Below are 15,514 nucleotides of genomic sequence, written 5' to 3'. Positions count from 1 at the left end.
TCTCCCCGCGGCTCCGTCGCTCCATTCCCGATGGCGGCGAAGCAGCAGTGTGGTGCCAGTCCCGCCGCTCCGCGCGCAGCGCCATCTCTCTCTCTCTCTGTCACCGGGGCTGCCATCCCCGGGGCTGTCCGAAGGATGGTCGTCACACCGTCCCCATTGTACGAAGGCGTCCAGGTGAGTTGTATATTTGTTTTTCGTGTGCCCATTTTACTTCCCTAGGATAACACCTAGCAATATTTATTTTTCCAACTTCTGACGCCAAATGTAGTAGGTTCAAATTAGGTGCACACACACGCAACTTGGAGGCAACACTATTTATTAAACGGTAAATAATATAACACTCTACATGAGGTGGTGACCACCTTCCTCAACTCACTAACACTCTGGAACACGACACAGACTGGACCAGGCAGGCAACGGCCTGCCTGGCCCAGGACGACGACTCGGGACTTGACGACCGAAGATGTCTTCACCTTGGAGTACAGTACAACAGCAGCATCGCTCTGCGTTCACACCACGCTTATATTTGGTTTGGCGTGGTTGGCTCCGCCCCGGCGTGGCTGGCTCTCTTCAGGCCACGCCTCCCTTCCCAGGACACGCCTCACTTCCCCCACCTCTGGGAGGGTCCGGATCCCTCCACCACGTGACCCCCCAGGCACCCCCTTGGGGCCCCCAGCCTTCGTACGGGCCGACACAGTAGTGACCTTTCTCTGTCACTACACATATTTGAGGCATGGCAGCCTCAGGAGGGTCGTGCCCACTTTGCCCCATGATGTTTTCTGGGCTGTGGGATTTCCCCTCCCTGAAGATCTCAAGAAATGCTCAGCAAACCTTCAAACCTGTTGCTGGGGTCAAATATTGGATCACCTTTCTTTCACCTCAGGATGGTGTGGGAGTTACTTTATTATCATCGCGGGCTATTGAAGATTCCATCTCCACAGCAACCTCGGACCAGTACTTAGTGCCGCAAGGCGCTCCGCACCTCTGAGCCTCCTCATTCATGGACATGGGATGCTGTAGATATTGGGAATGGGCCTGTTGCTTTTTCTCAGCCAGCCGGAACACCTCCTTCAACCAAATGTCTCTGGGGAGGTTTGGACCGTGCTCGCAAAGCAGCTACACGAGCCACAGTCCTAAACCTCGCCCAATTCCCCTCGGCATCAAGAGTGGGGGTCGATGCCAACCCCAGCTGCAAGCGATGATTAAATTCTCGCTTGCAACTTTCATCCGTTAGCTGAGACCACGCCGCTGTGGGTTTGAATGGGGGTACTCGATGTAAACCCACCACCGGCGTGGAAGAATGGCAGGTGCATCTTACAGATGCCAAGCCAATGACCAGTGAGCAGATCAGCTCCACGTTAGGTCCTGGTGTCAAGGGCATGGGCCTGCATCCCCTGTTCCATCACGATGTAGTCCAGCAGATGTTCTTGCTTGGACCGGGCATGCATCTATGTTTTGTGGATGATGCGCCAATATTTTTGCTGTCTTTTCTTGGATTTTCTGTTTGCACTTAGTCACATATTCACTTTTAAGATGTTTTTTGTTCATGTTTTTGTTTTTTGTTTGTTGCGGTTGCACCCGATTCAAGAGCTGAATGGCTCACAGGGCTATACCTAATAAATGAACTTGAACTTGACGGAACAGCATGGTTGGTAATTACAAGTCCATGGGCTGCACACAACCAGACGTCACAAGCATGGCTATGAAATTTAAAACCTATTCCTATTTTTCTTACCTTTGATAGTGGCAGGGACTTGTCTACTTAGGGACATTCTACTTATGTTGATTAACTGTGATCCATTGTAACATAATATGTTAAATCTTGACTTAAAGCTTTCGTGACTGCAGGAATTTATATTCTTTTGGTCTTTCAGTAAAGTCACGTAGAGAGGTTCAAATTAGTAAAAAATTAAATCAACAAAAAACTACGACGTTTCAATCACAACACAAGCGATCGTCATCGATCTATCTACGTGACTTTACCGAAAGACCCAAAGAATATTGTCACAATGTCTCACCAGTGTCAAATCAGAGAACGCCAAAAGGCAAACAGTCCAAAGACCATGCAAGTATCAGAGCATTTATAACTCTGCGTGAGCAGCTACATCATGGGATGCCTTTCTTGCCAGTATCAAAAGTATGTAAAATAGGATTATGTTTTCGCCCTCTCTGGCAATAAAGCAGCAGTTGTGTTCAGATGTTCAAACACCAAATAGATTAACCTTTGGCAAGGAGTCAAGTACAGTAAAACCTTGGGTTGCGAGCATAATTCGTTCCGGAAACGTGTTTGCAATCCAAAGCACTCGTATATCAAAGGACTCGTATCAGTTGTGATCACGTGACGCTCGGCAGACAAAGCGTAAACACGTACTGCTCGTATTGCAAGACCTCGCTCGTTTATCAAATTTATATTTATTTTAAAATTTTGCTCGTCTTGCAAAATACTCGCTGACCAAGTTACTCGCAATCCAAGGTTTTACTGTACTGCATTAACCACAGAAAGTACTTGTGGTGAAAATGCAAACAAACATGCTCTGATAATACATAAGCATCGTCTTTTAAACTGGGATTTTTGCACAGCGTTGGTGCACGACGCTTCTGTTTGTGGAAGACTTTGCAGTTTTTTTCCTGGCTTTTTATGTTTGCGCATAGTCACTTTCAGATGTTTTCTTGTTCATGTTTTAGTTTTTTGTTTGTTGTGGTTGCACCCGATTCAAGAGCCGAATGGCTCACAGGGCTATACCAAATAAATGAAACTGAAAACTGAAACACCACTGTATATGCACGCGAAGATACAACCCCAAAGTAAAAACCTCGAGTACGGAAAAACAAACAGACAAGACAGGACAGAACAAGGGGGGGGGGTGATCTCCACCTAAACAGAAAACGAATACCTTCATAGGCTCCAACAAGGAGCCCAAACACCGAGCCAGTTTAATCATCACTTAACATTTCCCAGTCATGCAATCCATTCATCATAATTTACTGTCAGAATAATAATTCTCATACTCTTCTTTCGGTAACGTCACGTCGGTATAAAATAAATCACGACGTTTCGATCGCAACACAAGCAATCATCATCAGGTGGGAAAACCACAGCAAGATATTTTTTTGCTCGGTTTTTGGGCTCCTTGTTGGAGCCGGCAAAAAAAAATTCTTGCTGTGCTTTTCCCACCTGATGATGATTGCTTGTGTTGCAATTGAAACTTCGTGATTTAATTTATTTTATACCTACGTGACTTTACCGAAAGAGCCAAAGAGTATGGATCCCTGTAGTCAGGAAAACTTAAAATCTAGATTGAATAATTGATTATGTCCATTACTCATTAACCCCATTAATTCAATCCATTAATCATTTACCGCCATCAATTTCGCTTCCACCGAATTCACACATCACCACCACCACAGATTACCCACCCATTGCTTCCTCACATCTATTTCATTCACCTCATCTAACCACCATTATCACATCCATACTTACTAATTGTTAATTCTGCGTAAAGCACCTTGAGTAAGGGGGCAATATAAATTCCTTTAAAGAAAAGATGAGAGTGTGTAACGCTTAAAAGGGGACCAGGACCTTTTTTATTTAAACCAAATATAAAACCACCAGCTCTCTACGGATACTTACACGGTGGAGGGGGTGGGGAAACAAAAACAGCATCATCATGATCATCATCATCATAAAGACAACAAAATTAAAAACGAAACCTTCCATCCATTTTTGCACCGAGGGGAAACGGGGCGATGTAAATCAGCGGTGGTACAGAGGGAGGCCAAGCCAAAATAGAATCCCCGTTCATCCCAAACCTACAGCGGCCCCTAGCCACCATGCTTACTCAGACTGGTCCCATTGACGAGGATGGGGGGTTCAACACAGGTCATAGAGAGGGGGGATGTGGGGGGGGGAAGTGAGGGGATGGAGAGATATGTGGGGGATATGGCGGAGGATAAGGGGAGGCCCAGGATCGGTTCAGATAATCGCTGCCACTCCTGGTGTTTAAGAGGCCGTGAACGCTACGAACCTGGCGACCCGAGTTCGTAGCGTAGCGGTAACCACCGCGCCACCGCTCCATCCACACAATAAACAAAGATCCCCCCCCCCATGTCGCCTTAACAGACTGTTGGGGCAGGTGCTGTTAGCGAGTAGTAGCACCTATGAACGCTAACACTGGCACACGAGGGGGTGGGTGGCCAGCACCACGCACGGCCGCCTTTGTCTCCCTAGTGAGGGTATACACACACTGCACCAGGTACTCATTTGAGGCCGAGTCGACCTAGGGGAGGCCCACGACCGACTCAGATATTCGTCACTGGTGCTGGCCGTGAGCGGGAATCGAACCCGGATTATTGTGTTCGTAGCGTCGCAGCGTAGGGCTCCTACACTACCGCTCCCCACACACACACAGAGACACATACACACACAGGTCCTTCTCCTCTGTAATACAACTAGAGATTAATTAAAAGCATAAGTATTAAGTTTTAACAAGAGCTTTTTAAAAACAACGTTGCTAGGGAAGCACAAACAAATTAAGACGCCAAACACTTTGTAAATATAAGGTAAAAAGACAAATTACAAAAATAAAGATTTGAATACAATAAAGATTTAGGACGATGCAATAATTGGCCGTGCCAAGTCCTTAACTTAGCACCGCAAGGCGAGCCTGGGTTCAAGCCCTGGGCGTCTCTCTCTCTCTCACAGGGGGTTCATAATGGTTGTGTCGGAGACACGAGGAAGAAATCCTAGGCACACAGAGGGTGTTTGAATATTACAGCCAGGGATCTGCTTTTCTAACAACACACAAACAAAGATCTCCCGTACAGCCTGTGACAGACTGTTTGGGGCAAGTGCTGTTTAGTAGCGTGCAGCAGTAGCACCTATGAAGGGCATCACTGTGGCACACGAGGAGGTGTGGCCAACACCACGCCCGTCCGCCTTTGTCTCCCCCAGCGGCGATGTTCACGACACGCCACTGCACGGGATACTGAGTTGAGGCGGAGTCGACCTAGGGGAGGCCCAGGACCAGTTGAGATAATCGTCGCTTACTGGTGTTGGTGGCCGTGAGCGGGAATCAAACCCTGGTCTCTGCCGGTTTCGGAGCGCAGCGTGGTGCTAACCACTAAGCTACGTAGCTAATTTACAGCGAGCGACCTGGCTACCACAAATGATGGCTCAACAAAGTGGCTTATCGTCACTTGGAAATGTATACGCGGAAGCCAATTACACTCAGAACGTGTGACGTCAATATTTTATGCGGAGGGAAAAACTCGGAGAAAATATCCCTTCGGCAATGGGGAAAGAGAGACCGCAGACTCTCTCTACATCGGCCGGCGTTGTCAGAGTTCGGGATCGAACCCACGACCTCCTGCGATAACATCTCACCACGGTGGGAAAGAGACGCAGACTTCAAATATACAGCAAGGCACCAGGGGTGGGATTGAACCCACGACCTCCTGTATACTAGGCGAGGTAGTGAACATCAACCTTGCAACCGCGATGATGATGATGAGAGAGACAGGCAATTCCAAATATACAGTGGCAGGCATTGTCAGCGTCCGGGATTGAACCCACGACCTCCTGTATACTAGTCGAGGTAGTGAACATCAACCTAGCTACCGCGATGATGATGAGAGAGAGAGAGAAACGCAATTCCAAATATACAGTGGCAGGCATTGTCAGCGTTGGGCGAGGGAGATAACATCTCTCCACCCACCCACCCACTCACACTCGAACCGATGACAAAGGCTCCGTAGGTGCCGTGGGCGGGCGCACCGCCCGGCCGTGCTATCGCCGAGCCCGCGCTGTTCTCAGCCTCAGAGTTCCTTGCCTGGGTTCGACACCGGCGCCGGGCTGGGTGATGGTAGAGGCTGAACCTGTGGTTGGGGAGGGGGTGCGCAGAAAGGGGGGTGGGGGAGGATGAGGTGGTGGTCATGATGATGATGTTGGTAATGGTGATGTACGTATGTTGAACTTCTTTCGCACCATGCTAATCGGAGGGCGGTGATGATGGTGGTGTTGAAGGTCATGATGGTTTTTCCATGGACGTACCAGAGGAATTTCGATCTGGTACAGATACGAGAGGCTGATCGATGCCCAGGTGAGGTCGAGGGATGGCTCCCTATTGGTCAACCACGTTATGTATGCTGATGATCGGGTGATTGCTGCTCACTCAGAGGAGTTGGAGGCGCTGCTGCTGAACCTGGAGTGTGCCACTAAGAGGTGGGGCCTTACCATCAGCCCCACCAAAACTAAGCACCTGCCCAGGTAATTTGTGCGACCAAACACTCCATCCCCTCAGCTCCCCATTGGTGATGGAGCAGTTGTGAAGAGAGTGGTTTCCCAAACCTGGCAGTGTGCTTATGACAAAGTTCCGAATCAGTCGGGTGGCATTTAACTTTCCATCGGCTGCACAATGCTGTGTGGAAGCAATCTGGTCTGTCGCTCCACATGAAGCTTCGGGTCTTCTTGACCATGGTTATGTGAATCGTGGATTCCTCTAATGGAACATCTGTGCCGGCTATAAACAATCAGGCTGGCATGCCTACGATCCATCCTGGGTTTAACCAGGATGGATTGTGCGAGCAGCTCACAAATCCTCGAGATGAAAGATCTCGACACATTACCATCAGTGAGCTCCTCCGGCAGGCAAGGCTCCGCTGGCTGGGTCATTTAGCCCGCATGCCCAGCCACCACGTGCCCAAGCAGCCGAGAGGGAGCCAAATGGGCACGGCACAGGCTAGAGAAGAGATGGAGTGATGTGGTACAAGAAGATGTGGGGCTGAGTGAACTTGGCGAAGATTGGTACCAGCGGTGTCAAGATCGTCCTCTGTAAAGGAGGCTCGTAAAGGACGCGACCGGGCAGTTTGAGGCAGTCGCCCTCCAACAACGGAGGGCAGAATGACGCTGCTCACAACAACGTGCGGAGCACTGGGCAGCTAAAACACAGCAAGTTGGCACGGTAAGGGGCACAGGTGGTGCATCGGCCAGTCATCTCAGTCAACCCATGGCACCTGGGTCTGTCCCGTGACCTCCTGCACCTAGCCTGGCACAACAGTCAACCCATGGCACCTGGGTGTCCCGTGACCTCCTGCCAGCGGGCGTTCGACACTTTACGTGGCCTTAAATTGCCTTTATAGACTGGCACAAGCTCATTGGTGATGTCACCGCCACTTAGTGGCAAATGGTGGTTGTTGTTGTTGGTGGTGATGACGATGATGCACACGGAGTCTCAACGCCACCACCTCTGGTACCTCCACACACTGTTAGCGAGCGCCCATTAAAGGGAGGTGTGGACACACGTGTGTGTGTACGTGTACACACCAATACCCGCCATTCGCCAATTAGTGACGGTGACATGCCCACGGGCGCCTGTGCCAGGCCAGGTGCACGCACTTTGGCACCACGTGAAGTGCCAAAGGCTCGCTGCTGACAGGTCAAGAAACAGACCCAGCAGTTGCCATGAGTTGACTGTTGTGCCAGGCTAGGTGCAGGTCACGGGACAGACCCAGATGCTGTGGGTTGACTGAGATGACTGGCCGATGCACCACCTGGGCCCCCTACTGTGCCAACTTGCTGCATTTTTATCCGCCCGGCGCTTCTCTCGTTGTGAGCAGCGTCACTCCTCTGCTCTACGCTGTTGTTGGAAGGCAACTACCCCCAATTGCCCAGTAGCCTCATGGTGCACCTAGTCTGGCACTGCCCAGTAGCGTCCTTCACGAGCCTCCTCCGCAGAAGCTGATCTTAACACCGCTGGTACCGGTCATGCCAAAGTTCACTCCATTCCAAATCCTCCTATACCGCATCAGCTCCATCTCTTCTCCAGCCCGTGTTGTGCTCATTTAGCCGCCTCTATCTGGCCAAAAGAAGCTGATTAAGCATGCGATGGCTGGGCATGGGTGCTACATGACCCAGCCAACGCAGCCTCGCCTACCGGAGGATCTCACCAATGGGAATGTGTCAAAATCTCCGAGGATTTGTGAGCTCCTCACACAATCCAGCCTGCAGGTTAAACCCGGGATGGATTGTTGGCAGGCCAGCCTGAATGTTTCTAACTGGCGCAGATGTTTCATTCGAGGAGTCCACGTTTCACAACCATAGGGAAGGGAGGGAATGACCGTGGCAGAGAAGACCCGAAGCTTCGTGTGGAGCGACAGACCAGGTAGCTTCCACACAGCAGCGTCATGCAGCCACCACCGCCTCCAAATCCTCCAACGCCACCACATCCGCCACCTCCATCGCCACTCACCGGTGCGTGTCGTCCTCCTCTTAGGTGGCGACATCTCTTCTCCTCGCTCCTCCTCAACCACCGCCTGCCTCTTCACCTTCGGCCTGCCCCTCGCTGCCCCCGCTGCTGCTGCCCCTTGAGCAGCAGCAGCAGCAGGAGCAGCAGCAGCAGGAGTCGGACTTGTCGACGCTTCCAAAATGACCTGGCTCCACCCTCTCCTCTTGGCTCTGTTACCGCCCTCCCCCTCCTCCTCCACCTCCTCTGCTCCTCCCCGCGTGTTCCTGGCCATCTTGGCTTTGCCGCCAGCGCTGCCTTGCCCAGCGGGTCGCTTGGTGCGGCCCGGCTGTCTGGGGCGCGGCTGAGCAGCAGCTGCTGCTGCTGGTGGTGATGCTGCTGCTGCTGGTGGTGATGCTGGTGGTGGTGGTGATGCTGGTGGTGATGCTGCTGGTGGTGGTGATGTCTCCCTCAATGTCTTCATGCGGAGGCTCAACGCCGGCACCTCTGCTCACGGCACACAGATGTCGGACCCCCAACTCCTCCGTTAGCGAGCGCCTATTAAAGGTAGGTGTCTGCGTGTGTGGAGGCTCAACCAGTCTGAGGCTTCCCCTAGGTCGACTCAGCCTCTAGTGAGTTAGCTGGCACAGTGGTGTGTAAGTAAACATCGCTACTGGGGAGAGACAAAGGCGGCCGGGCATGTTGGTGTTGGCCACCAACTCGTGTGCCGCAGCGCCGGCTTACGTCGGCGCTACTACTCGCAACTAACAGGAGCTTGCCCCAACAACCGATGTAGAAGGCTACTGACAAAATCACTCTCCCAGTGACACACACCCACCTACCCTCTGCTAACTCACCCACTGACACACTCACTCACCCACCCACTAACTCACACACCCACCGCGAACTAACTCACCCACTGACCCACCCACCCTCCGCTAACTAACTCACCCACCCAGTGACACACTCACCCACCCACCCACCGACTCACCCACCCACCGACTCACCCACTCACTGACACACTTACTCATTCACCGACTCACTAAACCACCCACCCACCTACACACTGACACACTCACTCACACGCTCACCCCCCACCCACTGACTCACCCACCCACCGACTCACCCACTCACTGACATACTTACTTATTCACCGACTCACTAAACCACCCACCCACCTACACACTGACACACTCACTCACACACTCACCCACCCATCGCTAACCAACTCACCGGCGCTCTCCTTCTCGCCCACAAAGGGAGTGCGGATCTCTGCGATTGGGCTCAGGCCCGGGCGACGGGAGACACGGGGTGGAGACTTCTGGGCATTCACCTCTCCTCCACTTGTCTCCAGAGAGCAGTCCCGGGGGGTTTCAGCCTTTGGACAGGGAGACATGGAGAGTGTGGGGGGACATTGGTGAGAGTAGTGATGATGGTGGTGGCAGTGGTGATGATGGTGGTGGCAGTCGTGATGGTGGTGATGATGATTGTGATGTTGATTCTGATGTGGATGTTGACGATGGTTGTGGTGTTGATGGTTGTGATGATGGTTCTGATGTGGATGTTGACGATGGTTGTGATGTTGATAGTGATGATGGTTGTGATGTTGATAGTGATGATGGTTGTGATGTTGATAGTGATAATGGATGTGATATTGATGATGGTCGTGATGGTGCCGATGGTTGTGCTATTGGCGATGATTTGTGGTTGTGATGTTGATGGTTGCGATGATGATGGTACTGATAGTTGTAATGTTGATGGCTGTGATGCTCATGATGGTTGTGATGTTGATAGTGATGATGGTTGTGATGTTGATGATGGTATTGATGTTGGTTGTGATGTTGACGGTTATGTTGGTTGTGATGTTGATGATGATTGTAATGTTGATGACGGTTGTGATATTCATGATGGTACTGGTGTTGATTGACGACAGTGTGGATGTTGATGATGTTGGTGATGATGCTAGTACGGATGTAGCTGGTGGTGGTGATGTTGCCGATGGTTGTGATGTTGATAGTGATGATGGTTGTGATGTTGCTAATGGTTGTGTTGATGGTTGTGATGCTGATGATGTTGATGGTGTTCATGATGATGGAGACGATGTTAATGTTGTTCATGATGATGGAGATTATGTTGATGTTCACATTGGAGATGGTGTTGATGACGTTGTTCATGATGAACGAGATGATGGTAATGTTTACAATGAAGGTGATGTTGGCCATGATGAAGATGGTGATGTTGATGAAGATGTTTATCATGATGGAGACCATGATTTTGATGACGGCAATGGTGATGTTGTTCATGATTTTGATGATGATGGTGATGTTGTTCATGATGGAGATGATGTGGACGATGACGATCTTGATGTTGTTTGTGATTAAGACAATGATGACGACGATGACGATGATTTTGATCACGATGATGGAGACAACGTTGATGTTGTTCATGATGATGGAGACAATGATTATAGTGGTGATGATGTTGTTGAGGTTGTTGATGATGTTGATATCATCTCACCTGCTTCATCCTCAGCCGTCCCGCCCTCATGGTCTTCACCTTCACGGCCGGCTCCGAGGGAACTTGCACGATTTCTCTCTCGCTCGCATGTTGAGCCGTGGCTTCCGTGGATTTCTCCCTCCTAGACATTCTGGTCGAGGGAATTTCCTCGGGTGTCTTCGAGCGGCCCCGCGTTGCTCTCTTAGCAGCCAGCAGCTGAGGTGGAACTTCTGAGATGGCTTCCGCAGATCTCCCCCTGCGAGACCTCTTCTCAGAGGGAACTTTCACGATTTGTGCCTCGCTAATATCTTGAGGAGGGGCTTCCTCAGATCTCCCCCTCCTAGACCTCGTCTCAGAAGGAACTTTTATAATTTCTACTTCGCTAATATCTTGAGCAGGGGCTTCCTCAGATCTCCCCCTCCTAGACCTCGTCTCAGAAGGAACTTTTATAATTTCTACTTCGCTAATATCTTGAGCAGGGGCTTCCTCAGATCTCCCCCTCCTAGACCTCGTCTCAGAAGGAACTTTTATAATTTCTACTTCGCTAATATCTTGAGCAGGGGCTTCCTCAGATCTCCCCCTCCTAGACCTCGTCTCAGAAGGAACTTTTATAATTTCTACTTCGCTAATATCTTGAGCAGGGGCTTCCGCAGATCTCCCCCTCCTAGACCTCGCCTCAGAAGGAACTTTTACAATTTCTACTTTGCTAATATCTTGAGCAGGGGCTTCCTCAGATTTCCCCCTCTTAGACCTCGTCTCAGAAGGAACTTTTACAATTTCTACTTTGCTAATATCTTGAGCAGGGGCTTCCTCAGATCTCCCCCTCCTAGACCTCGTCTCAGAAGGAACTTTTACAATTTCTACTTTGCTAATATCTTGAGCAGGGGCTTCCTCAGATTTCCCCCTCTTAGACCTCTTCTCAGAAGGAACTTTCACGACATCTGCCTCATCAACATCTTGAGCAGGGGCGTCCGCAGATTTCCCCCTGCGAGATCTCTTCTGAGATGTAACTTCAACGATTTTTACGTCGTTCACATCTTCAGCAGGGGCTTCCGCAGATTTTCCTCTGCGAGACCTCTTCTCAGAGGGAACTTCCACGATTTCTGCCTCGCTAACATCTTGGGTAGGGGCTTCCGCAGATTTCCACCTCCTAGATCTCTTCTGAGAGGGAACTTCCACAACTTCTACTTTGCTAATATCTTGAGTAGGGGCTTCCGCAGATTTCCCCCTGCGAGATCTCTTCTTAGAGAGAATTTCCACAACATTTACCTCGCTAATATCTTGAGCAGGGGCTTCTGCAGATTTCCCTCCGCCAGATCTCTCCTCAGAGGGAACTTCCACAACTTCTACTTTGCTAATATCTTGAGCAGGGGCATCCGTAAATTTCCCCCTGCGAGAGCTCTTCTTAGAGGGAACTTCCACGATTTCTGCCTCGTTAATATCTTGGGTAAGGGCTTCCGCAGATTTCCCCCTGCGAGATTTATTCTGAGAGAGAACCTCCACAACTTCTACTTCGCTAATATCTTGGGCAGGGGCTTGCGCAGATTTCCCCCTGCGAGATTTATTCTGAGAGGGAACCTCCACGCTTTTTACCTCATTCACATCTTCAGCAAGGGCTTCCGCAGATTTTCCACTACGAGACCTCTTCTCAGAGGGAACGTTCACGATTTCTGCTTCGTTAACATCTTGGGCAGGGGCTTCCGCAGATTTCACTCCGCCAGATCTCTCCTCAGAGGGAACTTCCGCAACTTCTACTTTGCTAATATCTTGAGTAGGGGCTTCCGTAAATTTCACCCTGTGAGAGCTCTTCTGAGCGGGAACTTCCACAACTTCTACTTCGCTAATATCTTGAGCAGGGGCTTGCGCAAATTTCCCCCTGCGAGATTTATTCTGAGAGGGAACTTCCACAACTTCTACTTCGCTAATATCTTGGGCAGGGGCTTGCGCAGATTTCCCCCTGCGAGATTTATTCTGAGAGGGAACCTCCACGCTTTTTACCTCATTCACATCTTCAGCAAAGGCTTCCGCAGATTTCCCCCTGCGAGATCTCTTCTCAGAGGGAACGTTCACGATTTCTGCTTCGTTAACATCTTGGGCAGGGGCTTCCGCAGATTTCACTCCGCCAGATCTCTCTTCAGAGGGAACTTCCACCATTTTTATCTCGCTAATATCTTGAGCAGGGGCTTCCGCAGATTTCCCCCTGCGAGATCTCTTCTCAGAGGGAACGTTCACGATTTCTGCTTCGTTAACATCTTGGGCAGGCGCTTCCGCAGATTTCACTCCGCCAGATTTCTCTTCTGAGGGAACTTCCACCATTTTTACCTCGCTAATATCTTGAGCAGGGGCGTCCGTAAATTTCACCCTGTGAGAGCTCTTCTGAGCGGGAACTTCCACAAGTTCTACTTCGCTAATATCTTGAGCAGGGGCTTGCGCAGATTTCCCCCTGCGAGATTTATTCTGAGAGGGAACTTCCACAACTTCTACTTCGCTAATATCTTGGGCAGGGGCTTGCGCAGATTTCCCCCTGCGAGATTTATTCTGAGAGGGAACCTCCACGCTTTTTACCTCATTCACATCTTCAGCAAAGGCTTCCGCAGATTTCCCCCTGCGAGATCTCTTCTCAGAGGGAACGTTCACGATTTCTGCTTCGTTAACATCTTGGGCAGGGGCTTCCGCAGATTTCACTCCGCCAGATCTCTCTTCAGAGGGAACTTCCACCATTTTTACCTCGCTAATATCTTGAGCAGGGGCTTCCGCAGATTTCCCCCTGCGAGATCTCTTCTCAGAGGGAACGTTCACGATTTCTGCTTCGTTAACATCTTGGGCAGGGGCTTCCGCAGATTTCACTCCGCCAGATTTCTCTTCTGAGGGAACTTCCACCATTTTTACCTCGCTAATATCTTGAGCAGGGGCGTCCGTAAATTTCCCCCTGCGAGAGCTCTTCTTAGAGGGAACTTCCACGATTTCTGCCTCGCTAATATCTTGGGTAAGGGCTTCCGCAGATTTCCCCCTGCGAGATTTATTCTGAGAGGGAACCTCCACAACTTCTACTTCGCTAGTATCTTGGGCAGGGGCTTGCGCAGATTTCCCCCTGCGAGATTTATTCTGAGAGGGAACCTCCACGCTTTTTACCTCATTCACATCTTCAGCAAGGGCTTCCGCAGATTTCCCCCTGCGAGATCTCTTCTCAGAGGGAACGTTCACGATTTCTGCTTCGTTAACATCTTGGGCAGGGGCTTCCGCAGATTTCACTCCGCCAGATCTCTCTTCAGAGGGAACTTCCACCATTTTTACCTCGCTAATATCTTGAGCAGTGGCTTCCGCAGATTTCCCCCTGCGAGATCTTTTCTGAGAGAGAACTTCCATAATTCCTACTTGGCTGTCATCCTCCCCGAGCATCCACATCTCCGTCACGGCCCCAGCGTCGACCGCGGAGTCCGTCCCTGTATTCGCTTCCAAGGAAATCCGCGGAAGCGAAGAGGGGTCCACCAAGGCTTCTTCTGCCACCCACCACTCCGTCGCGACCACATCAGGCCGTGGGGCGACACGACGGACGCCCGGTCGGTCCGACGACGCGGGAGGAGAGACGGGACGGACGGCCCGGCGGAGGTTGCCATCGGAACTCAGGGGAGACACGGTCATCTCACCTGGGGAGGTGCGGGGAAGAGGGTGCATGGTGAGTTGTCATGCATGGGCTGTACTACGAACACGGTGACACACGAGTTTAATTCCCGCTCACGGCCAACACCAGTGACAATGGACTGAAACGGTCTTGGGCCTCCCCTAGGTCGACTCAGCCTCAAATGTGTGTATATAGTGATGTCGTGGGTAGTGTAGTGTATAGTGGTGGTGTATCGTGGTGTATGGTACAGTAGTGTAGTGTACAGTGTTTAGTGTATCGTAACGTTGTGCATATAGGGCAGTATGTATGTTGAAGTTCATTCGCGACTACGAAGTGTAGTGTATAGCAGTGTAGTGTATAGTGGTGTAGTGTATAGTGGTGTAGTGTGTAGTGTATAGTAGTGTAATGTGTTGTGACCCATGAAGACGCACACAACCGTAAGTCTTGGGGGAGGGGTTGGATGTGTGGGATGAGTGAATGAATGAGTGGGTGTTAGTGGGTGGTCGTGTTAGTGGGTGTTAGTGGGTGGTCGTGTTAGTGGGTGGTCGTGTTAGTGGGTGGTCGTATTAGTGGGCGGTAGTGAATGAGTGGGTGTTAGTGAGTGGTCGTGTTAGTGGGTGTTAGTGGGTGGGTGGTAGTGTGCGAGTGTCTCACCGCTCCCTTCGGGGGTGCACAGTAAGTCGTAGGGGTCCACTTCCCCTTCATTCCCGGACCATGGAGAATGGCTCTCGGGGGTCTTTGCCACATGGGCCGATGTCTCGCCACGGGCGGCCAAAGAGCCGCTCAACGTGCCTGCACAATAACAAATAGGGGTGGGTTTATGGAGGCGATCTCTACACTGAGACACCACTCCCACTAACGAAGGTACGGTCATCTTCGAGCTGTGCATGTAGAACTGGGCGAGTGGGTGGGTAGGTGGGTAAGTGAGGGAATTTAGTAGGTGGGTGAGTAGGTGGGTGGGTGAGTGACAGGGTGGATGGGTGGGTAAGAGGGTGGTTGTGCGACTGGGTGGGTGTGTGAGTGAGTGTGCGAGTGGGTGAATGTGTGAGTGTTGTCTGTCTGTGTGGGGAGCGGGAGTGTAGTAGTGGCTCCTGCGCTGCAAACCCGGGGACCCAAGTTCGAATCCCGCTCAGACCCACCCAGGACCGGTTTATAATCGTCACTGGTGTTGGCCACG

At 50.9% G+C, this 15,514-nt stretch overlaps 1 protein-coding gene across 1 annotated transcript in view; it reads right to left on the bottom strand.

Moving 5' to 3' along the window:
• Positions 1–3,556: 3,556 nt before the first annotated feature.
• Positions 3,557–15,514, bottom strand: part of LOC144737917 (uncharacterized) — a 31,663-nt gene continuing 19,705 nt past the window's right edge. The window contains exons 15-19 of the mRNA XM_078620797.1: positions 14,992–15,129; positions 10,737–14,362; positions 9,453–9,597; positions 8,247–8,726; positions 3,557–5,874 (exon numbers count right to left, since the gene is read on the bottom strand). Of these exons, the coding sequence (XP_078476923.1) occupies positions 5,786–5,874; positions 8,247–8,726; positions 9,453–9,597; positions 10,737–14,362; positions 14,992–15,129 (4,478 nt within the window). The 3' untranslated portion in view covers positions 3,557–5,785. The remainder of the gene's footprint in view (positions 5,875–8,246; positions 8,727–9,452; positions 9,598–10,736; positions 14,363–14,991; positions 15,130–15,514) is intronic.

The sequence above is a fragment of the Lampetra planeri genome, chromosome 75, assembly GCF_965212315.1.
Source record: "Lampetra planeri chromosome 75, kcLamPlan1.2.h2, whole genome shotgun sequence".
NCBI classification, from domain to species: domain Eukaryota; kingdom Metazoa; phylum Chordata; class Hyperoartia; order Petromyzontiformes; family Petromyzontidae; genus Lampetra; species Lampetra planeri.
Note: the sequence above shows the minus strand (reverse complement) of the source record. Positions and strands in the feature narration are given on the sequence as shown.